Source organism: Marmota flaviventris, chromosome 3 (genome assembly GCF_047511675.1).
Source record: "Marmota flaviventris isolate mMarFla1 chromosome 3, mMarFla1.hap1, whole genome shotgun sequence".
NCBI classification, from domain to species: domain Eukaryota; kingdom Metazoa; phylum Chordata; class Mammalia; order Rodentia; family Sciuridae; genus Marmota; species Marmota flaviventris.
The window spans coordinates 95,089,474-95,112,410 of record NC_092500.1 but is presented as its reverse complement, the minus strand read 5'-3'; the positions used below and the strand labels follow the sequence as shown (position 1 = coordinate 95,112,410).

Below are 22,937 nucleotides of genomic sequence, written 5' to 3'. Positions count from 1 at the left end.
ATTTGTGGATAAAATAAGTAGTTTCCTCCATTGATCCGTGGGACATGAAGAAAAAGAGAAAAACCTAATTAGCACAAGGCAAGGATGACCTTTCTTGAAGCTTTCTGTTCTAGTTAGAAATGTGAAAGAAGACAGGAATCTTTATAAAGACAATTTCAGTTTGTCTTTTGAGTCACTATTTCATTGAAGTTTGTCTGCCTCCTTCTTGTGTGGCACAGAACCAGTGTTCTGGGATTTTTGTTTGTAGTCCTCCTAGTGAGAATACATGTATTTCTTTCTGTGCTGGATATCCTTTTCTTATGTCTTCCTTTCTTCTTCTTCTTCTTCTTTTTTTTTCTTCTCACATCAGTGACATATAATTCAGTGGGTACTTGAGAAGGGGTTCCCAGAAGTTTGTATTTTTTTTTAAATTTTAATTTTAATTTTTTTTAGTCATACATGACAGCAGAATGTATTTTGACACATAATACATACATGGAATGTACTACATCAATCATATTGTCTATTCTACTGCCCTTCCTATCCCCCCATCCCCCCCTCCTCTCCCATCCTTTCTCTCTGTCCAATCTAATGTGACACACTTTTTTTTTCTTTTTCTCATTACAACATCATAAATGTATTCTGTATAACAATGAAGTTCTCCTTCCAACTTTCATGCAACTCCCCTTCTCCCTATTTTTCCCTCTCACCTCTCTTCCCTATTTAGTGGTAGTCTTCTTCTCATGCTCTTCCTCCCTATCCCATTTTGAATCACCCCCCTTATATCAGAGAAGACATTCAGCATTTGTTTTTTTAGGGATTGGCTAACTTCACTTAGCATAATCTGCTCTAGTGCCATCCATTTCCCTGCAAATGCCATGATTTTGTTATTTTTTAGTGCTGAGTAATATTCCATTGTGTATAAATGCAACATTTTTTTTTTTTTTTTATCCATTCATCTGTTGAAGGGCACCTAGGTTGGTTCCACAATCTAGCTATTGTGAATTGTGCTGCTATGAACATTGATGTAGCTGTGTCCCTTTAGCATGGTCTTTTTAAGTCTTTTGGGTATAGTCCGAGAAGGGGAATAGCTGGGTCAAATGGTGGTTCTATTCCCAGCTTTCCAAGGAATCTCCATACTGCCCTCCATGCTGCACCAATTTGCAGTCCCACCAGCAATGTACAAGCGTACCTTTTCCCCCACATCCTCGCCAGCACTTTTTATTGTTTGACTTCATAATATTCTTACTGGAGTGAGATGGTATCTTAGAGTGGTTTTAATTTGCATTTCTCTGATTGCTAGAGATGATGAGCATTTTTTCATATATTTGTTGATTGATTGTATATCCTCTTCTGAGAAGTTTCTGTTCAAGTCCTTGGCCCATTTGTTGATTTGGGTTATTTGCTTTTTTGTTGTTTAACTTTTTGAGTTCTTTGTATACTCTAGAGATTAGAGCTCTATCTGATGTTTGAGGGGTAAAAATTTGTTCCCAGGATGTCTGCTCCCTATTCACCTTGCTTATTATTTCTCTTGCTGAGAAAAAACTTTTTAGTTTGAATATGTCCCATTTGTTGATTCTTGGTTTTAGCTCTTGTGCTATAGGTGTCTTATTAAGAAATTTGGGGCCTGCCCCCACGTGATGAAGATTAGGACCAACTTTATCTTCTATTAGACGCAAAGTCTCTGGTCTGATTCCTAGCTCCTTGATCCATTTTGAGTTGACTTTTGTGCATGGTGAGAGAAAGGGATTCAGTTTCATTTTGTTGCATATGGATTTCCAGTTCTCCCAGCACCATTTGTTGAAGATGCTATCCTTTCTCCATTGCATGGTTTTAGCACCTTTGTCTAATATAAGGTAGTTGTAATTTTGTGGATTTGTCTCTGTGTCTTCTATTTTGTACCATTGGTCTACCAGCCTATTTTGGTGCCAGTACCATGCTATTTTTGTTACTATTGCTCTATAGTATAGTTTAAAATCTGATATCGCGATACCACCAATTTCATTCTTCCTGCTTAGAATTACTTTAGCTATTCTGGGTCTATTGTTTTTCGAGATGAATTTCATGATTGCTTTTTCTATTTCTGCAAGGAATGTCATTGGGATTTTGATTGGAATTGCATTGGATCTGTAAAGTGCTTTTGGTAGTATGGCCATCTTAATAATATTAATTCTACTAATCCATGAGCAAGGTAAATCCTTCCATCTTCTAAGGTCTTCTTCTATTTCTTTCTTCAGGGTTCTGTAGTTTTCATTGTATAGCTCTTTTACCTCTTTTGTTAAGTTGATTCCCAGGTATTTTATTTTTTTTTGAGGATATTGTGAATGGAGTAGTTGTCCTCATTTCCATTTCAGAGAATTTGTTACTGATATACAGGAATGCCTTTGATTTATTGGTATTGATTTTATATCCTGTCACTTTGCTGAATTCATTTACTAGTTCTTGGTTGAATTTTTTGGGTCTGCTAGGTATAGGATCATGTTATCGGCAAATAGTGCTAATTTAAGTTCTTCTTTTCCTATATTTATGCCTTTAATTTCTTTCGTCTGTCTAATTGCTCTGGCTAGTGTTTCAAGAACTATGTTGAATAGAAGTGGTGAGAGAGGAGGGCATCCCTGTCTTGTTCCAGATTTTAAAGGGAATGCCTTCAATTTTTCTCCATTTAGAATGATGCTGGCCTGAGGCTTAGCGAATATAGCTTTTACCATTTTGAGGTGATTTCCTGTTATCCTTAATTTTTCTAGAGTTTTGAACATAAAGGGATGCTGTATTTTGTCGAATGCTTTTTCAGCATCTATCGAGATGATCATATAGTTCTTATCTTTAAGTCTGTTGATGTAGTGAATTACATTTATTGATTTCCGTATATTGAACCAGTCTTGCATCCCAGGGATGAATCCCACTTGATCATGGTGCACGATTTTTTTGATATATTTTTGTATCTGATTTGCCAGAATTTTATTGAGGATTTTTGCATCTAAATTCATTAGGGATATTGGTCTGAAGTTTTCTTTCTTTGAAGTGTCTTTATCTGGTTTTGGAATCAAGGTGATATTGGCCTCATAGAATGAATTTGGAAGTACTCCCTCTTTTTCTATATCCTGAAATAGATTGTAGAGAATTGGTATTAGTTCTTCTTTAAAGCTCTTTTAAAACTCTGCTGTATATCCGTCCGGTCCTGGGCTTTTCTTGGTTGGTAGTCTTTTGATGGCTTCTTCTATTTCCTCACTTGATATTGGTCTATTTAGGTTGTTTATATCATCCTGACTCAATCCGGGTAGCTCATATGCCTTAAGGAATTTATCGATGCTTTCACTATCCTCTATTTTATTAGAGTATAGGGTTTCAAAATAATTTCTGATTATCTTCTGTATTTTTTGAGTGCTTGCATATTACGAAGATTTCTTCATGCTTAACTGATAGTTTGGCCAAGTATAAACTTCTAGTTTGGAATTTTTTTTTTCCTGCATTCTAAAAATATTGCTTCACCAACATCAAGTGTTAAATCAGTGTTCTACTAAATTTACAGAATTCTGATGTCATTCCTTAATTTTTTTTTTTTTTTTTTTTTTATAGGTGTTACAGTTCGAGTGCCTCAAACAACCACATATGTTGTTAACAATGGATTAACTCTGGGATCAGCAGGTCCTCAGCTCACAGTGCATCACCGACCACCACAAGTGCATACTGTAAATGTCGATGCTTGGCTTTATAAAATTCTCAACTATACAGCTGTTAAATATTATTGTAGCTAGAATTTTTTCTTTCAAGTAGTAATACTAAAGGGAAATGACAGGTCTTTCTGCTCTTCCAGTAGGAGTTTATTTAAGAAAGTTGGTCATACCATTATGAATAAATGTTCTAAGGGTAATGATCATTGAGTTTGCTTATGGCATACAAATGGTATTTTTAATTTTTTTATGTTCTAACTTTATTCTTTCCCTCAAAGTCTTATATCAGTCCTAACTACTATATTATTATTAATTTATTGTTTTAAATAATCCACTGGTTTAGGAAATTCATTTGTTAAGGCGGAAAAATCCAAAGCTTTATCATTAGATTTAACCTCTAAAACAATGTCACATCATTCTGTGACATGAATATGATAGCATTGATTGGAATGGAATATCATGAAAATTGGTATGCTTGCTTTATGAGAGGAAGACAAGAGATTGGGTTTGATATTACTTATTTCCTAGGAGAACATCTCTTTTTAAATACTAATAATAATGCCTAGCATTTGTGAGTGTTTAACATATTCCCTGCATTGTTAGTATACTTAGTCCTAATCCAGGAGTTTTTTGGGACTGCTACCTAAAGGACTTTTAAAATTTTTTTGTTACAGTCAGGTATGGTAGTGCACACCATAATTCCAGTGGCTCCAGGGGCTGAGGCAGGAGTATTGCAAGTTCAAAGCCAGCCTTAGCAAAAGCAAGGTGCTAAGCAACTCAGTGAGACCCTGTCTCTAAAATATGGCTGAGGATGTGGGTCAGTGGTTGAATGCCCCTGAGTTTAATCCCCAGTATTCCCCTCTTCCTCCCCTTTTTTGTTATAGATGTGGCCCATGTTCACCAAGTTTGTTAACCAACTTAAGGTCATACCTCCTAGAGATCCATGAATCTAGCTCTATAGTCTTTGTTCTGTAGTCTTTTAGTAATGATTTTTATTATTTCACTGTAGTAGAAAAAGTAATATCAATGGAGCATTCAATATATGTTAGGTACTTTATGAAATACTTCACATGTATTATTTAATCTTCACAATCCTATGAGGAATAAAATTATTATTCTCCTTTTGGGAAGAAAATGGTGTGCTGTGTCACAAGTTGTTAAATGATTGCTCAGTATCATTAAACTAGTCAGAGCCAGAACCAGAAATGGCCTAATCTTAGCACCTCTAGAGTATATTCACAGTACTTCAACTCTGGCTGTATTTGGGTATGTGACAAATAGGTTATTTCTATTGTTTGCAGTTACAAATAAGTTTTCATCAAATATTCCTTTAAAAATAAACAGCAAAAATGTCATTTATAGTATTCTTTGCAAATTTTATAACCCATCAGAACTTTTTACAATTAAAAAAAATTTTAAGTGAATAATTTCTTGTGTATTATCTTAAAATGAACTGTATCTCACCAGAGAAATAGACATTTCTTTTAATTTTAATGCAATTTTTAAAATACTTTTGAGATAGCTGTTTTCAAACATATATGAAAGAAAAAACAGTATAACCATTCCTTCAATACTGATAACCCTATTTTGACAGTTATCAGCACATGACCATCTTTATTTCATCCATATTGCCACCCATCTGTTTATACTCAGGCATATGCTCAATTATTTTTGAGCAAAGCACTGATGTTATATGTTTCTGTAAAACTTCAGTTAAAACCTCCACTGCAGGAGCTGGGGTTGTAGCTCACTGGTAGAGCACTTGCCTAGCATGTGAGGCACTGGTTTGATCCTCAGCACCACATAAAAATAAATAAAATTAAGACATTGTGTCCTTCTGTGACTAAAAAAAAAAAAATTCAAAACAAAACTCCACTGCAGTCGCAAAAACAAATACTCATTTGTGAGGTCTGAGCAGATTCAGAATCATAAAAGTTGATTTTATAGGCCATTTCAGCTATTATCAAACACGTAAAACTCTGTGATCCCTCTAGTCAAAGGCTAGCTATATGTTTATTTAATGGTTTTTACTGAAGTGATTAAGTCGCTTTAGGAAAAGAGAGAACTTTAGAGGAAATATAGCAACTTGACCAATACTCATATCAATTCTACTTCAGTTTTTCGTGTATTAGTTAGCATATTTTTTATGCATTCTTACTGTATTCACATCACAGTACTAAGCTTTGCATGGAGTTATATTTTTTCATATACATTAGTAATGACTATACATATTAATAGAATTTAGTATGATATTTCCATACATGGATATCACGTGTACCGATCAAATTCACCTTCCCTTTTAAGTCTAGGTTTATTTCTATTACAATCTTTGTTATTCTTTCCTTTAAATTTGGGTTTTGGTTTGTTCTTGCTTTCTGAGCCCTTGATATATATCATTAGGTTGTTTTAAAGAAATCTTTCTATTTTTTTGATGTAGGTAGGCATTCATTGTTATAAACTTACCTCAGTACTACTATTGCTGCATTCCATAGTTTTGATGTATTTCCATGTTCATTTGCAGTGAGAAATCCTGACTCAGTGGCTCATTGTTGGTTCAAAAGTGTGTTATTCAGTTGTTAATTGATTGGTATACTTTCTAAAATGTCCTTTGTTATTGACTTCTGGTTTTATTCCATTGTTATCAGAAAAGATAAAAGACATTTGTTAAGATTCTTTTTTTTTCTTTTTGGTGGCCTGATGGATATGTTGTCTAGTCTAGAGAAAGTTTTATAGGCTGATGAAAATGATTGTATTCCATAGGTATTGTATGAAATAGTTTCTAGGCATATGTTAAGTCTCTTTGATCTATAGTAGAGTTTTAACTTTGTTTTGTTGACTTTTCTGTCTGGATGACCTCTTCATTGATGAAAGTACAATGTGAGCATTCCTATTATTGAATTGGAATCTTATCTATTCTTGTAGGTCAAAAAGGCTTTTTTTATTTATAAAATTGAATGCTCTGACATTAGGTACATATAGATCTATAATTTTTATGCTATCTCTTACTGAATTGATCCCTTGAACATTATATAGTGACCTTCTTCATCTCTTTAGTTTTTGTCTTTTTAAAGTCTTATTTTGTCAGATAGAAGTATAGCTATTCCTGCTAGCTTGGGTTTCCATTACTATCTTTTATTTCAGTTTGTATGTGTCTTTACTGGTAAAGCAACTTTCTTGTAGACAGCATATTGTGGGTTTTGGCATTTTATCCATTTAAGCAGTATAAATCTTTTATTTGGAGATTTTAGTTTACATTCAATAATTATTATTGGTAATAATAATATTACTATTATTGATTATATTCTAATTATTTTTCTTCCTTATTCATCTTTGTGGTTTGATAGTGTACTGTATTGAAAACATTTTATTCTTTAATGTTTCTCCTCCTCTAGTGGGATTTATATTTTCATATGCTTTTATGATGGTAATAATCTTTCACTTTTGGATATAAGACTCCCTTAAAATATGTTTTTGTCAGGCTGTTGTGAATTCCTTCCGATTTTTGCTTGTTTCAAGGCCTTTATTCTTCATTCTGAAGGATAGGTTTGCTAGGTCTAGTAATCTTGCTTAGAAGTAATTTTCTTTCAGGGCTTGGATTGCATTATTCCATTCCTTCCTAGACATCCTGGTTTCTGTTAACAAATCTGCTATTAGTTCAGTGGGGATACCTTTAAATATGACTTGGAGTTTCTCTTGAGAATTTTAGAATACTTTGTCTTATACTTTAGACAGCTTGACTCTATAAGGCATGTATTTGTTTGTTTTGTGGTACTGGCGATTGACCCCCTGGGCCTCATGCATGCTAGCAGGCACTCTACCACTTAGCCACATCACTAGCCTGCCATGGAAATATAAAAAGATCTTATTAGATCTTTAGTATTTAATATTTAGTTTATACAAATTATTCACATACCAAAATGGTGCTGGGAATTTAACTTGCAGCCCCCTTCTTGTTAAGTATGCTCCGAGCTACACCCCAGCCTTAACTATATATAACATTTGTTAAGTGAATTTCAATTAAGGAAATTAATTGTTATGTGACTTCCAGTATAAAGTCAGTGAACCAATGATATGTTCCACTTCGGAGAAAAAAAAAATCACTCATACACCTTTTTTTCTGGTTCTCAAATCCTTTTTGAAGAAATTATTCTCATTGTTACCTAACACCCAGATATAACAATAATATTTACAATAATGACATTGTTCCAGTGTTGGATATTATCTGTCAAGAGGGTTTTTTAAAGTTAATATCCTGCTTTTTCATTATGTGGCCTTAACCTACCTTCCCAAATTTTTTATTTATTTATTTATTTATCTATCTATTTATTTATTTCCATTCACATAACCTATGGCTAAGAAAAAGGTTTTCTGGCCTGTAAATCCTCTCACTTTAGTATCCCCATGCTTTTGCTTATGCTTTACCTATTGACTGAAAGGTACATAACTATTTCTGCATCTCTTTAAGTCCTATTTTTCATGGTTCAATTTAAATATCACCAATCACCAATTGCAAGCTGACCAAGGACATAATATGCATTCAACGTTAAATATACTTATTTATAAGAATACAATACTGTCTTTATTGGCAAAACAGCTTCAAAATGAAAATATAATAATGTATACTTCAATTTCATATGATAAACTTTCAAACATGATTTTAAAGAATGTTATGTTCAAGTGAGAATCTATAGAATAGTTACTTAAATCAGATATTAATTTTTTAGAAGTATATGATTTCTACTTTTACAGTGTCCCTTTTGTTACTGGAGATTGAAACCCAGGGGCACTTAACCACTGAGCCACATCCCCAGCTCCCCTTTTTTTGTGTATTTTATTTAGAGACAAGTTCTCAGCGAGTTGCTTAGGACCTCACTAAGTTGCTGAGGCTGGCTTTGAACTTGCAATCCTCCTGCCTCAGGCTCTCGAGCTACTGAGATTACAGGCATGTGGCACTGCGTCTGGCTTACTGTCTCTTAAAAAATGATATTCTTTCAGCAAGAGCATTTTATTTATCAAGAAAAACCTCAATATTTTAGGTCTCAGGAGTATTAGTAGAAGTACCCTTAACACCATTGTTTTGGGCACGATTGGTTACAAAATACCAAATAGAACTTTTGAAACTTAGTGTGGTATCCCACACCAATTTATGTAAAATGATCGCTCTATATGTAATCTTTAGGGTGTCTTAATTCTAGCATTCTATAATAATTCTTTCTGTAATCACTTGTAAAGCAATGTGATTCTTCTTTTGTTAGGAGCCCCCACGCCCCGTGCACCCTGCACCCTTACCAGAAGCCCCACAACCACAGCGTCTGCCCCCAGAAGCTGCCAGCACCTCTCTGCCTCAGAAGCCACACTTGAAGTTAGCACGAGTTCAGAGTCAAAATGGCATTGTACTGTCATGGAGTGTCTTGGAGGTGGATCGAAGCTGTGCTACTGTGGAAAGTTACCATCTCTATGCTTACCATGAGGAACCCAGTGCCACTGTGCCCTCACAATGGAAAAAGATTGGGGAAGTAAAGGCACTTCCCTTGCCCATGGCTTGTACTCTCACCCAGTTTGTTTCTGGCAGCAAATACTATTTTGCAGTACGAGCCAAGGATATTTATGGACGTTTTGGACCTTTTTGTGATCCTCAGTCAACGGATGTGATCTCTTCTTCCCAGAGCAATTAAACCTTGGAGCCTTTATCTTTTCCTCTTTTAAAAGTTTCACCTTTTGGTCTTGTTTTTAATCTTGTGCATGATACCTAATGTAAAATCCACATTGTGCAAGATTTCTTGGACAGATGTGTGTATACACTACATTTGTTTATAACCAGAAGCAAAATAAACTCAGCCCATAAAGCAAGAATCTTCTCCCAGACAATTCAGCTTCAGGGTTTTGAAATGTATATGTGTGTACCTTGCTTTAGTTTTGAGGCTAGGAACGTGTGTGTGTGACTTTTTTTTTTTTTTTTTTTTTGCGGGGTGGGGGGCTTCATTTTGTTTCTATGTTTATTGCAGTGGAAACTCCCATTTTTGTTCTCACATTTACCTCTGTTTCGTATGAAGTAGGTTAAATATCTGCAAGGAATCTATAGTATCAGAGTTAAGTGATTTAAACTAAATCTAAACAAAACCCAAAGAAATAAAAAGCAAAATGACTAGTTTAAAATAGGTTAATTTGAACACAGGAAAGAATTTGTACATTTTTTTGTTTCTTAAGTTGTTAATTAAATGAAAAACATCTGCAGTGACACCCTCCCCTTTCTTAACCTGGCTTTTATGTTTATTTTGTGCCTTACAGATTTACTATAGAAATAAACATGGCCATATGTCCACTGTTGTTACTCTTTGCTCTTAGCTTTTCAACCTTTATTTCTCCATCATCTCCACAAAATATAGCACACACCCCCCTCAAGTAAGTTCAAACCAAGGCCTTTATATGTACATATATATGTGTGCACACACACACACACACGTATAACTTTTTTTTTTTCTCATCTGTGGCATCATCATTTAACTTTAAAAACTTGACTTGCTGGTTTCTTCTAAGGGTATAGATGCTTTTGAGTCATTATTTAACTTCAAAAAATGGACCAAGAGAAAAACATTGTTTAAGAAAGTTTGCCATCAGACCTGTTTTATGTTGCACACTGTGTTAGACACTATGAAAGCAGTTCTAGTATACTTAACCACCCATGGTACAGTTGCCTTTCAAAGGAAATGAACAGTAAGATTCACCAAATACAATGAGCTAATATATCAAGAGGAAAGTTCCATTTCCTCTTTATTTTCATGTCATCCTTCCTGTTTTAACCTTTTGTTTTGATGGTGCCAAGTTTAATCTGATTAGCGTTTATCAGCTTTGGATAAAATTGAAAGTATTATTTTGGGTCATTCTCTATAATAATGAAATATAACATCTTGTTATCTCCATTCTCTTTAAAATTAGTGAAATTCAACTTAGGTCATGGATTGTCAGTATGAGTGTCAGCTATACTGGTGTCAGGTTAGTGTTTTTTGAGTAGATAGTTTTTAGGACAAGAGGACAAGAGGTCTGGGTTGATGAGAGTGCAACTGGAAATATTTTTTAAAGTATTTATGGAGTTTGTGAAATCACTTTTCAAGTCGTCTTGTGATATTTGAATTCACATTTTTACCTTCTCAAAATAAATTGGTCATTTATTTTTCCTGGAATTAATAGGAGGGAGCTATCATTTTTATTAATATTGTTTTGTTTACAACTTTGATGGCTTAAAATAGAAAGTATTATAGTTGTAAAGAAATTTTCTTTAGAGACTGCACTGGTCATTGTACTGTCATCTTAAATATGAAGTTTGATGATGAAGAAAGCCTATAGGTTGCCAAAATGTAAATGCTCCTAACCTTCCTTTCACTCTCAGAAAATGAGACCACAATGAGAATTAGAATTTTCCACAAGTCAAATTTGCCAACCAACTATGTAGATATTACTCATTCTAGGGCAAATGATGATGTTAATGAAGTTGCCAATGTTATGGCAATAAAGATTTCAACAGGAGGAAACTTAATTGTCTTCTAGATGTATATGAGCAACTATCTATATCTGCATGTTTATATGTTTTTTACCTAAAGTGGTTGCAATGTTGATGATGTGTTCAAGATCATTCCTGTCTGCAGAACAGAAAAGCCCATGTTCAAAATTGTTCTTTATTGACTGGTTTTATGGTCATGAGTTTTATGGTCAACAATTTGCTTATCCTGCCTACAAAAGGTTCCCTTGATGAATATTTGTATTTATATTTACTAATCTTATTTTAAGTTTTCATAGTATTATTAAGCAGGTGAAGAAAGCCCAGTAGAATGAAAATGTTTAATTATTTTAGCCTATATTTGGTGTTTTCTGTCAAAGAAAAGCTAAGTTCTCAAATAGTAATTCTAAAAATAGATTTACTACAGAAAATAATTTCCTAAAACTTATTTTATTCCAGATGGTGGAAGGAAGGTATAAAGAGAGATTGTAATTATTTACAGAAAAAAAAAAAGTATATTTATTATAAGATGGTCTCCTCAAATTAACCTGCCATGGGATTAATGTACAATAGCCACACTGGATTTACTGAAAGGGACTAAGTTAGAATGCTAGGATTTTATTTGGGGCAGGTTTAAATGTTGATGAGTGTTTTTTGTTTGAGTACTTTGGAAGAGAGAATGGAGGACTCAACTAGAAATAGCTAATGATAATGAACTCTTTAGTATCAGTTCATACTCCATGGTTATCTTTTTTATTTCATGGTATCTTTTCACAAAGTATTATAAATAAGCTCAATTATCCCATTTTGGGAATGCAAGTTTGCTACATTTTTAGCCTGACAATACTTGTATAGGTATTGCCTTATTGGAAATCCTGGAAACTTCTGATATTTCAACCTGAAATGTAGGAATGATTATATGGCAACAGTAATGTTTATTACTCTCGACTTTGAACCTTGTCAGTAATTTTCACCTGTTTTAAGTGTGAGCAAACCTCTTTTTAAAATTATGTTCTTGCTAGTAAATGTATAAATGGCATACAAAGACGACATGTGTTAATTAACTTTATAAGGTATCTATATCCCTCCATTTGTCTGGACTCACTTTTTAAAATATGCAGAATACATTGTACTGTTTCACACAGTATTTAATTTTATAAGAGAAGTGGAAAGCTTTCTTCCATGAACAGTGAATATTTGTCTGGATACCATTTGCCTCACAGAGAGGTGTTCCCCATTCCCACACCCATTCCCATTGCCCTAAAATAAATACCTTGGAAAAAAGCAACCTTCAAGGAGCCTAAAATCTTACTTAGGTGCATCTCTCTGCAGAAGTCTCACAGCATTGTCTAAGTGTTAACTTAGTTTTTGTAACTTGGTTTTTTTGCTCTAAGTATTCTCCAAATTAGCATTTTTGCAGCAAGGTTAGTGTCAGTATTCCATGATAGGCATTTATCTTGTTCCATGAGTTCTCCAGTACTGTAAAAAGTTAACAAAATAATATCTATGGTATCTCTCATTTATATATACTGTGATCTCAGCACAGTAGGGTACTTTAGATACCTTCCAAGTATTCTCCCTAACTTTCCTTCTTGGGCCATGTCAATATCCTCAGTATCTTATGATTTTTGTTGTTATTACTGAACTGTTGTTGGCCTACTTTATTCTGATTTCCAGAAAAACCATGTCCCAGTATTAGATTATTGCAAATAATTATCTAAAACCAATATATGATTCTGCTTTTTGTAACTATTTACTGGGCAAATGCTGTTTCTTGTTCATTGGTTTGGTTTGGTTTTTCTGAGATACACACAAAACAACAACAACAACCGGTAATCATCCTGAGGCATTTGTTAGTATGGCAAACTTACCTAATTCCTGAAACTCATTATCCCCTCAGCCAGTGAAAAAGGGGGGGGGGGTATAGGATAATATAATACATGTTTTTATATTCTCACCCTCACATGATCTTATCATGTCAAAATAAACTTTCTTAGTTTTTTATTTGTAGAGTCAACTAAATACCTGTCATTTACATTTAAATGCTGTTGTCTCTCTTTTTCTTTTTTTTTGTAAATAAGGTAACTGGGCAATCAAACACCTTTGGGGATCCTGGCTTTAGTATTTTAACAACCATTTCAAAACTATATATAAGTATAAATCCTTTTGTAGGAAGCTTGCATCCTGATTTTTGTTTATTGCAGTTGAAAGTGTAAATAATAAGACCATGTAAGACCTTCCTAATGTCTAATATTAACTGGGCTGTAGAAAGTTGCCCTGTTTTTATTAGGTTTTGAAGGTTTCTGTGTCTTTTTTTTTTTTTTTTCCTTTTTTTCTTAAATGTACAATAGAGTGGCGTCTGTTTTAAGTGTTAACTGTAGTGGGGTTTTGTCCAACAAGCCTGAAATTTATACTTTGAAATAAATGACTGGGTTTTTAACATTCTGAGTACTGATTCATTCTGATTATTATCAGCCCTTATAGTTTTTTTTTTCTTTTGAAAATCTCCCATCTTATTTTTTAATCACCCTGTTATACACTGCACTGTATGAATTATTCACTCAAAAGAAAATTTGCTATGCAGAATTGCTGTCAAATGGGATACAATGCTTTTAATTCGAGACAACAGTGAGGTTTGCTGTATTGTATTCCTAGCCTGTACCACAAAGACTCAACTAATGCCTATTGATGAACAGAGAAATCACCAACAGCTTCACCATCCTCTAAGGCTTTGTCATTAAGCATATTCAGCCAGGAGAAAGAGAACATGGGAGGAGTACAAGTTCTTAGTAGCCTGGAAGTGGTACTCATCTCAGGTTTGATTGACTAGAATTTAATCATGTGGCACAACTGCCCAAGGAGTCTGGGAGATGTAGTCTGGTCTCTGCAGGCATAAAAGAAGAATAATGGATTTTGGTAAACGAATAGTGGTTTTTACTATACTATTTTGTGTTAGCTTGTACACTGAAGCCTAGTATTATATACGTTATATATGTTTCTTCTAAAGCATTCCAAACAAGTGAATGCTTGCTAAAAAAAAAAAAAAAAAAAAAATCATTGTACAATTAAAATGACAAACTGAATTTAATATATTTTATTAAGAATAGTTCTGATGGGAAAAACAGCTAAAATAGAACCTTTGGTATCTTGTTTGCAGTGTTCTATTCCCTCATGTACCACCTTCATTTTATGTCAATTTTCAAAACTGGTTTCATGGTAATAAAATCAAAGTTATAGGCTTCTGGCATGCCCTGATGCAGAGTTGTGTTGAAACGGTTCCAACGAAAGACAGGGAGGCCACCTTGTACTGTGGGACCACTAATGGCATAGGCTGTGTACTGAGATGCTAGGTATATATCTGACACCTGCAAAGAGAGGGGAAGAGAGCATTTTAGAAAACCATTTGGGGAAAAACCTTGACTAAATGCATGGCCTTTATTTTCACTTTTCTCTTTCCAAAGTCACAATATTAGACTCCTTTAAGATTAAAATTTCCTGTAATATACTCTTCTATATCCATTTCACTTTCAAGTATGTATTGACTGATAGAAGAAATGAGGTCTACATTCTTACTCATATTCAGAATTCTACCTTCAAAACTTATTTAGAAAGCACTTAACCCCTCGATGACTCAGTTTTTTCATTTGCAAAATGAGCTAATAACCCTGTTTCATGAGATTTAATGAAAGCAATGCTTAGAGCAAACCATAGACAATAAAGTCCTCAAAGTTATTATCAGGTTAGTAATTAGTTTTTAAGTAGAAGGAACTGATTATCAAAAAATGAGGTCCATGGTTCTTGCAAACACGTAACCACCAGATAATACAGGAAAAAAAATCCTGTGCTCAAAATGGCTATAAAAAGAATTAGGGGCTGAGACTGTAGCTCAGTGGTGTAGTGGGTTCAAGCCTCAGCACCACATTAAAATAAATGAAGGTATTGTATCCCATCTACAACTAAGTTGTTTTTTTTTTTTTTTTTTTTTTTTTTTTTTAAGTGAATTGGCTTGTTTATTTTTTAGGTTTTTTTTTTCTTTCTTTCTTTTTTTGGTGCCGAGGTTTGAGCCACATCCCTAGTCCTTTTTATATTTTATTTAGAGACAGGGCCTTACTGAGTTGTTTAGGGCCTCACTACATTGCTGAGGCTGGCTTTGAACTTGTGATCCTCCTCCTGAGCTGCTGGGATTACAGGCATGTGCCACCACACCCGGCAAAAAGAGAATTATATTTTTAACATATCCTTTGACAGAATTTGAAGATGGAAGCTAGGCTGGATTCTTGCAGGCAAGACAGCAGAGGTGATTTTTTTTTTGGGGGGGGGGGGTCTATTCTGGGACAAATATAACACTTCATTGCTCAATGTTTGCAAATACTATGAAATACAAACATTTGTTGGGGCTTCATGGGTGCCTGGCTCTCTACATACCTCCCCCACTACCACCACTACCTTTTTTTTTTTTTTTACATTACACAAAAATTGAGCATCAAGACCTAACCTTTCAATCCTCACGTAGTGTAAAAGAAGGTTGAGCTGGAACTCAACTACTAAATGCATTTCCTGTTTAAGAATTAGGCAGATAGAAAAATGTGTAAACAATGCCAGCAGTCCAATGATTTTCTAAGCCAATGAAGAATAGTTCACTCTTTAAAAAAAGTAAAAGTTTTCTTCCACAATTTAGGACAGGTGATGCAAGTGAAAAGACAACATATAGAGGCCAAAAGTATAAAAAGATGTAGTAGAATGATTATGTCCATCAACCAGTTAATTTGTCCTCTAAGACATCCATAAACCATAGGTCAAGTAGCAAGCAGCTCTGATGGAAAAGACCCTGGATTTTAATGTTTGCTGATTTCCATGGTGTAAATCTGCCATCAGATTTTAAGCCATCAGTATATCAACTAACAATTAGTTCTGGCATACCATATGAGTGGGCTTCAGCACACTACTGCAAACCTATTTATTACCTATAATTTGAGGCCTATTACAATACTTATCAATTCTAACATGGTGGAAACCCTTTAGTGCTTTGGGCACCTGGTCCAGTATTCTTGTTCCTTCAACTAAATTCAGTTATGTTTAATGTAAAATAACACTGCTCTCAATAATATGTTCTTTGGATTTGGGAGTAGGTCTGGTAAAACTTATCACCATCATGATTATGTACATTTGTAAGTAACTACTTCCTGTACAAAACATTTTATGGATATTAAAAGTTTGTTCACAAGACACTAAGAGGTAAGTACTGTTGTTTTCACTTTACAAGTTAGGCAATGAAAACATTACAAAATTGTGAGATTTACTATTAAGTGGCAGAGGAGACTTGTAGTTAAGGCAATGGGATCCACTGCCAGAATCTCTGAAAAAGCTGATTCCTGAATTTAGTTTATGTTTAGAGACATTATTCTTTATGCTAAGACAACCTCTTCAGCTTTGCCTTTGGCCTACTTGTTGATTGACATTAAATTCAAAAGCCAACTGTATGTTACCTTTGTGTCATAGCAACCTCCTGGACTTGGGTTAACTGAGTTCAGGTCCTCACGGCAGCAAATGGTATTACAGGGATCACCCTTACTATAAGGGTCCTTCTTATAATCTAGAAAACAAAATATTGGGGAAAAGAGTGAGTATTGGCTATTCTGAGATACACTTGTCCATTGTAAGATTTTTGGACTTGTTAATACTAGATGTAGGGACATATTAAAGCCTGAAAGCTTAGCTTGCTCCCAGATACAGACATCTCTTGGCTTATGTTAGGAGCAATTAACTGCAAATCTTCTGCACAAGGCCTATCCTGCCTCAAGAACCTTGCACAGTGAAGAGTGGATGGAAGAGAAATAATAGAAGATAAATGTGCATTATTTTTTTCTAATAAAAGAAATACAAATTTGATTTTGATACTATTTTCCAAAAATCAGTAATGATTATTTTGTTTTTATTAGTTGTTTTTGCCCTTGGAAGGAAACCTATGTTTGGGGGATGGAGGGATATCCTGTATAAAAAATAAGCCTGTATAGCTTATTTTTTCTGTGTGTTTAACATATATTTTTTTCAAGTAGAATCTTCCCTATTATTTTATAAAGGAGACCAAAATTCTGTTTGCTGAGTATAAAAAAATGTAAAGTTTTAATTGAATACTAAATACTTAAATAACTTCTTAAAATTCCTTCTAGTACACAGATGTTAAACTTACATGTATTCTTTATCCATGGGGAAGAAAAGGAGTTTTGAAGAATGATTCTTGAGAAATGTGCTACGTACTGTTGTATCGCAGAATATATTTCATGGATGCCATATCAGTCACTTTGCCTTGGTCACGCCGGAAGATTTTGGCTCGTGGAGCTAAATCATAAGAATAGTCCAAACCCAGCTTCTGAACTAGCAGTTGGTAGCCACTCCAGTTGTAGATTTTTTCATGGAAAGGAATGTTGTAGGAAGGCCAATATCCTAATTTAGAATGGAAGAGAATTGGTATACCTCTATATTATTTTGTTAGGGGAAGAACATTAGAATTCTTTGTCTTTACCCCCAAATTCTTGAATATATAAACCAGAAAATGACCTATTATCTGTAAACCAAAACAACATATAATGCAAAGTGTATGGGAGCTCACTTAAGTGATACAGCTACAGAAATGCCAAAAGATGGTTCACAATGTGGCCCCAAAAGGGAGACTTCAATTGTTAATCATGGATAGTGATTGGGGATAAGAAAACTAAACACCTAAAACACAGTGTTGGGGATAGGAAAACTAAACACCTAAATTCTAGGCTCAGGGATGGATGAAGAGAACGTAGGCAATTAGCCTCAATTTTTTTTTTCTTCTGTGAAAGAGTGGGAGGGAAAGAGGAAGCCTACAATGTGAGGGAGCTGGGGATGGCTTTTAATATTCCAGTAGACTTTTTAACTCCTTCGACTACAAACATCTATAAAACCTCAGTTTCATTCAAATATTCATAGTATGCCACAGCCACACAGTTCGTTAGTCATTTAGCACCAAACATATGACACAACTAGTAGAAGCATTTTAGGAACATCCTAAATAACACTGGCCTGGGTTATTGCAAAGAGGGCAGTCATTCAAAATAGGAATGTGTCTACCATTCAAGGAATAATGTATCACCTCTATATTCTTGGCCCTTGTTTGCCTGTCTCCATTTTATTATTGTATGGGATCTCCTAGACAAGAAGGAGTTATTTTAACCTTGCTAATTCTGGGACAGAGCATCAGGAAGAAAGAGATAAGAATGACACTGACATTATAGGATTAAAAAAAACACATTTGTTGCTAGAACGTATCTAGGTTATATAGATTCAAGAGTTAATATGCCTGAATTTGAAGTCTGGTTCAGCCATTATTAGCTATGTGACCTTGGACAAATTACCTACTCTACCTGTGCCTCAGTTTCTTCATTTTTATAATGTAAACAGTGACATTATTTGCCTTACAAGGGTTATTGTGAGCATTAGCCCATTAAGTTCCAAGTTTCAATCCTGCAAGAATTCTAAAAAATTTGACACAGGTACATTAAAATAGATAAGAAATCATAATCTAAAGCTTATATATTGTATTAACTATACAACATCATTTATTTGAGTACATCATGTTTCTGAGCTTTACAGTAAAATGTTAACTATTAATATTAATGTATTACAATTATATATTATATACTATATTTTAGCTTTTATAGGTGTTCCATATCTAGAACATAGGGACAAAATGGGTGAGATGCGTTCAAATGTGTTTACAGTATTGTCTAATACTTGGTAAACATTAGATGAATAATAACTATTATATTTCTTTTTATGAGACCAGCTCAAATGAGTAATAGAAAATGACTGCTACTTTACATTTTCATAAAGCTTCATGATTTACAAAAGCATTCAAAATAAAGAAACTTTAGTCTCACAACAACCTGGTGATACACAATTATTATTTTATTGGCTAACAGAGCAAATCAAAACCAAGAACCTAGCTGTTCAAACTTCAAGCTGGTGCAGTCAGCTCCTAAGAGTATGCCTCAAGAGAGAGATGCTTGATCAAAGTAGCATTTTTTTTCTTTGCATCATTGCTGATAGAATGGTGCATTTAGGTTCTTTCCAATCCCCTTCTTAAACCCCATGAAAATTCCCTAAGACTAAAAAGAGTTGATGCTGATATATATATTATATGGAAAAATTGTAAGAAGCCAAATAATTATGTATCCAAAAATATATCTCTCCCATATGTGTGTACATTATACAAATATAATGTATATGTATATAGTGCAAAGATGAAATGCTACTTTGAGCAAGCATCTCTCTCTTGAGGGACACTTTTAGGAGCTGTGGTTGGACAGCTAGATTCTCAGTTTTGAATTGCTGTGTTAGCCAAGTAACTATTTAATTATTTGGCTTCTTACTATTTTTACCTATAATGAAGGAGGAAGGTCTCCTGCTTTGTAGGATATGAACTGCATGCAGTTGAAACCCCCACCTTAAAAAATTGCTTTATGCATAAGTCTTATGAGCATTTAGTTGGTGTGAATCACTCTATGCTGAGATGCCTCACTCCAGAAATCATTACAAAATGTGACCTGGGAAACCGAGGACCAGGTCCTGATCCCCAGGGACCACACTTTGTCTTGGTTTTGTTCCTAGTCATCTATCAGCTGATAATCTGTTATAGTCATCTCTTAAGTAGTCTCATAGTCTCATAACTAGTCTCCTTTCTCCTCTGCAATGTTTAGTCTGTTTTCCCATGCCAAAAACTCTCATTTCCTACACAACAAAGGTTATACTGCTTTATAGATTTATGAGGCTAACATTTTCTCCCACTACTACCTCTCTCAATTTTCATGACCACCCTGTGAAATTGTAAGATCTATATTCTTACATCCAAAAATTATCGGGAGCCAAATAAGTTTCAGAATTGAGGGGTTTTTTTTGTTGTTGTTGTTTTCCAGATTCTAGTATAGCATGGAGTACATATGTATGACATTTTCTTTGGGGAACATCTCATAATGAAAAATATTCATATTTTTATAACCTAATTATAAGATAAATCTTTAAGAGAAAATAATTGTTGGGTGTGTGGGAGACTCCCCACTGAAGTTGTTTCCATCTCGTGAGAACATCACATAATCCCTTACCTCTCCCCCTCCTCTCCGAAGGGCGCCAAATTGAAAAGTTTCCTCGACCAATCCCCGCGGGACACAGTGTCTGCTCACCATTCCTTACTCACCCCGCCAATCAGCACCCACCACGTGGCCTATGCAACCCTTCTTAACTCTTAAATGAGTTCAGATCATGTAATAGTTTGCTACCAAGTGAGCCAAGACCAAAAGCAACAAAGAGTTTTTGGTTCTACAATTTTGGGATTTCAAAAATCACAAATAAATGATTGTGGATCTACCCCAAGACTGTCCTGTTTTACAGATGAAGAAATTGAGGCTTGGAGAGGTAGGATAATTTGCCCATGGTTTTGAGGAGTTCAAGATTCAAATCAAGCAATGCAAATAGTTTATCCTAGATTCTTCAGTCTAGCATAGAAGTAAAGTGTATGGAGACAAACCTTCTATACTAAACGACTGAGCTCTTTATGGGCAGGCTTTTTCAGCCTGAGCCAAAGTAGTACTCCATCAATACTTGCTGAATTGAATGTAAAACTTTAACCAAAAATCCAGGAGAGAAGGCAATACTAGCACCACGAAAAGTCAGGTTTATGAATGCCTGACCTGTATCCCAGTCTGCCCATGGTCCTTTATGAACTGAGGTATAGGTTTACCAGTTGCGTTGAACTTGTTAATTTTTTCCCAGTGTAACTAGCAATGGCATCCCCATCTTTTCTTGCCCATCATCTGTTCACACACCATAAACATGCCAAGCATATAGATATTCACATGCACATACTCATCAAACTTTCAGACACAGCATGAAGAAGGTACCTTTCCGTAGAACGTCAGTTTGTTCAGAATATTCTACATATGTAGGAATTTGCTCCACAACATACAGAGTGCCTTTGCCAAGGCTGTTATTCAGCTTTACCTTCTTCAGGTCCAGGACCATGTACTGATTATTATAGGTGCCTAAAATATTGGGAGATACAAAGACATAGTGTGGATGTGGCTTACTGGTTAACAACTCTAAAGTTAAACATATATATGTGCCTAAAAGCTATTCTGCAAGGCCACTTACCAGAGTTGTATTTTGAAAAGATATCTGCCCACATCTTGCCATCATATGCCATCATATTTGCCACACGGACCCGTTGCCAGGCCAGGAGAGACTCAGGAATCACCTCTTTCAGTAGAGTTTTATTATATACACTATTTGTGGTCTGCAGCAATACCAAACCACTGCTAAGAATGTAAAAGTCATCCAGTGACTCCAAAAACCCTACAGGAAAGACAAATATACAAATCAGCATATGTATACATGGGATATTTTACTATCATTTTTAGTACATAATTTTACATAGCCAATGCACTTTACAGACTATCAGCTATTATTTTCCTTGATCTATAGGAGACTCTCCCAGCTTTGACTTACCTCTGGGGCAGCTACCCAACTGCTGCTTAAGGACATGGCCATAGACCTCTATCCCTAGATTCTCCATTGTTTGATTTTATGATTTGGGATGATAAAAATATTTTAAATCAGGAGAAATCCAAATTTCCAAAATGATACACAGAAATAGAGCCCAACTCGCTAGGATTTTTCAAGCTAACTTTTAACTAGGGAGGATATTATCAGGGCTCATTTTTGCATAATTAAGAATTAAGAATAAGAATGTCTTTTTTCTTCTCTCTCTACTTTTCTGTATTTTACAATTTTATGAGTCAACATGATTTTTATAAGTGGAAAACGTCTACATGAATAAATGTGAACATGGTTTTGAAATTAGGATACTTAATACTCTGGGTCAATGTTGGGACAACACTGGAAAATTGGTGAAGCCACAAGTCTTTACCTTTTTTTTTTTTTTGTGTGTGTGTGTGTGTGTAGGTAGTGCTGAGGATTGAACCCAGGGCCTTGTGCATGCAAGGCAAGCACTCTGACAACTGAGCTATATCCCCAGCCCTCAACAAGTCTTTTCTGAACACCTATTTTGTGGTTTATATTGGGCTGAGTGTGGAAGACATAGATCAAGTGCAGCTGTAACAGTGAAAGGATATATTGTCATCAGTAACTGACATCAAGTGGACAAGCTAACGATGTTAAAGAAATGTCAGGAAAGGCCCCAATGAGGGGCTTTTTGTAATACAGTCTTCTGGTGCATCTTTTATGAATGGGATTAATGCTACTATAAGAGAGGCTCCAGGAGCTTGCTAACTCCTTTAGCCTTAGGAGGACACAGAAATAGGCACCATCTATGGGAAAGGGCACTCGCTGACATGGAATCTGCTGGTATCTTATTTTGGATATCCCAGTCTTGAGAACTGTGAGCAATTTTTTTTTTTCCCAGTGCTGGAGCTAGAACCTAGGTCTTCACACAATAAACTTCAATAGTTTACAAATTACCCAACCTAAGGTATTTTGTTACAGCAGTCAGAATAGACGGAGTAGTCCAAAAACTTCCACCAAACTTCTCAATAGTAGTCCCAAACTTCCACCATTTTTACACCACTTTGGTCATTTTTGTCATATCTGAGTACTATCTAAATTGTTGTTGATATTTTCTTTTTTTTTAATTAAAAAAGTAAAAATTTCACAGTTTTATGACCTATAGCATGACATTTAACAAATGTGTACCTTGTAAAAAGCTAATTTGAGTTCTTTAACATATACATTACTTAATATTTTTCTTTATATTA

The 22,937-nt window shown here is 34.8% G+C and overlaps 2 protein-coding genes across 7 annotated transcripts in view; one reads left to right on the top strand and one right to left on the bottom strand.

The window, feature by feature from the left end:
* Atf7ip (activating transcription factor 7 interacting protein) overlaps nt 1-13,585 on the top strand; it is a 107,065-nt gene extending 93,480 nt beyond the window's left edge. For all 5 annotated transcript variants that reach the window (XM_027955929.3, XM_027955930.3, XM_071610125.1 and 2 more), the window contains exons 14-15: nt 3,556-3,668; nt 8,906-13,585. In XM_027955929.3, coding sequence (XP_027811730.2) covers nt 3,556-3,668; nt 8,906-9,325 — 533 coding nt within the window. In that variant the 3' untranslated portion in view covers nt 9,326-13,585. The remainder of the gene's footprint in view (nt 1-3,555; nt 3,669-8,905) is intronic.
* Nucleotides 13,586-14,224: 639 nt separating this feature from the next.
* Plbd1 (phospholipase B domain containing 1) overlaps nt 14,225-22,937 on the bottom strand; it is a 64,435-nt gene continuing 55,722 nt past the window's right edge. For both annotated transcript variants that reach the window (XM_071610128.1, XM_027955921.3), the window contains exons 7-11: nt 21,319-21,519; nt 21,069-21,209; nt 17,404-17,589; nt 16,632-16,738; nt 14,225-14,510 (exon numbers count right to left, since the gene is read on the bottom strand). In XM_071610128.1, coding sequence (XP_071466229.1) covers nt 14,328-14,510; nt 16,632-16,738; nt 17,404-17,589; nt 21,069-21,209; nt 21,319-21,519 — 818 coding nt within the window. In that variant the 3' untranslated portion in view covers nt 14,225-14,327. The remainder of the gene's footprint in view (nt 14,511-16,631; nt 16,739-17,403; nt 17,590-21,068; nt 21,210-21,318; nt 21,520-22,937) is intronic.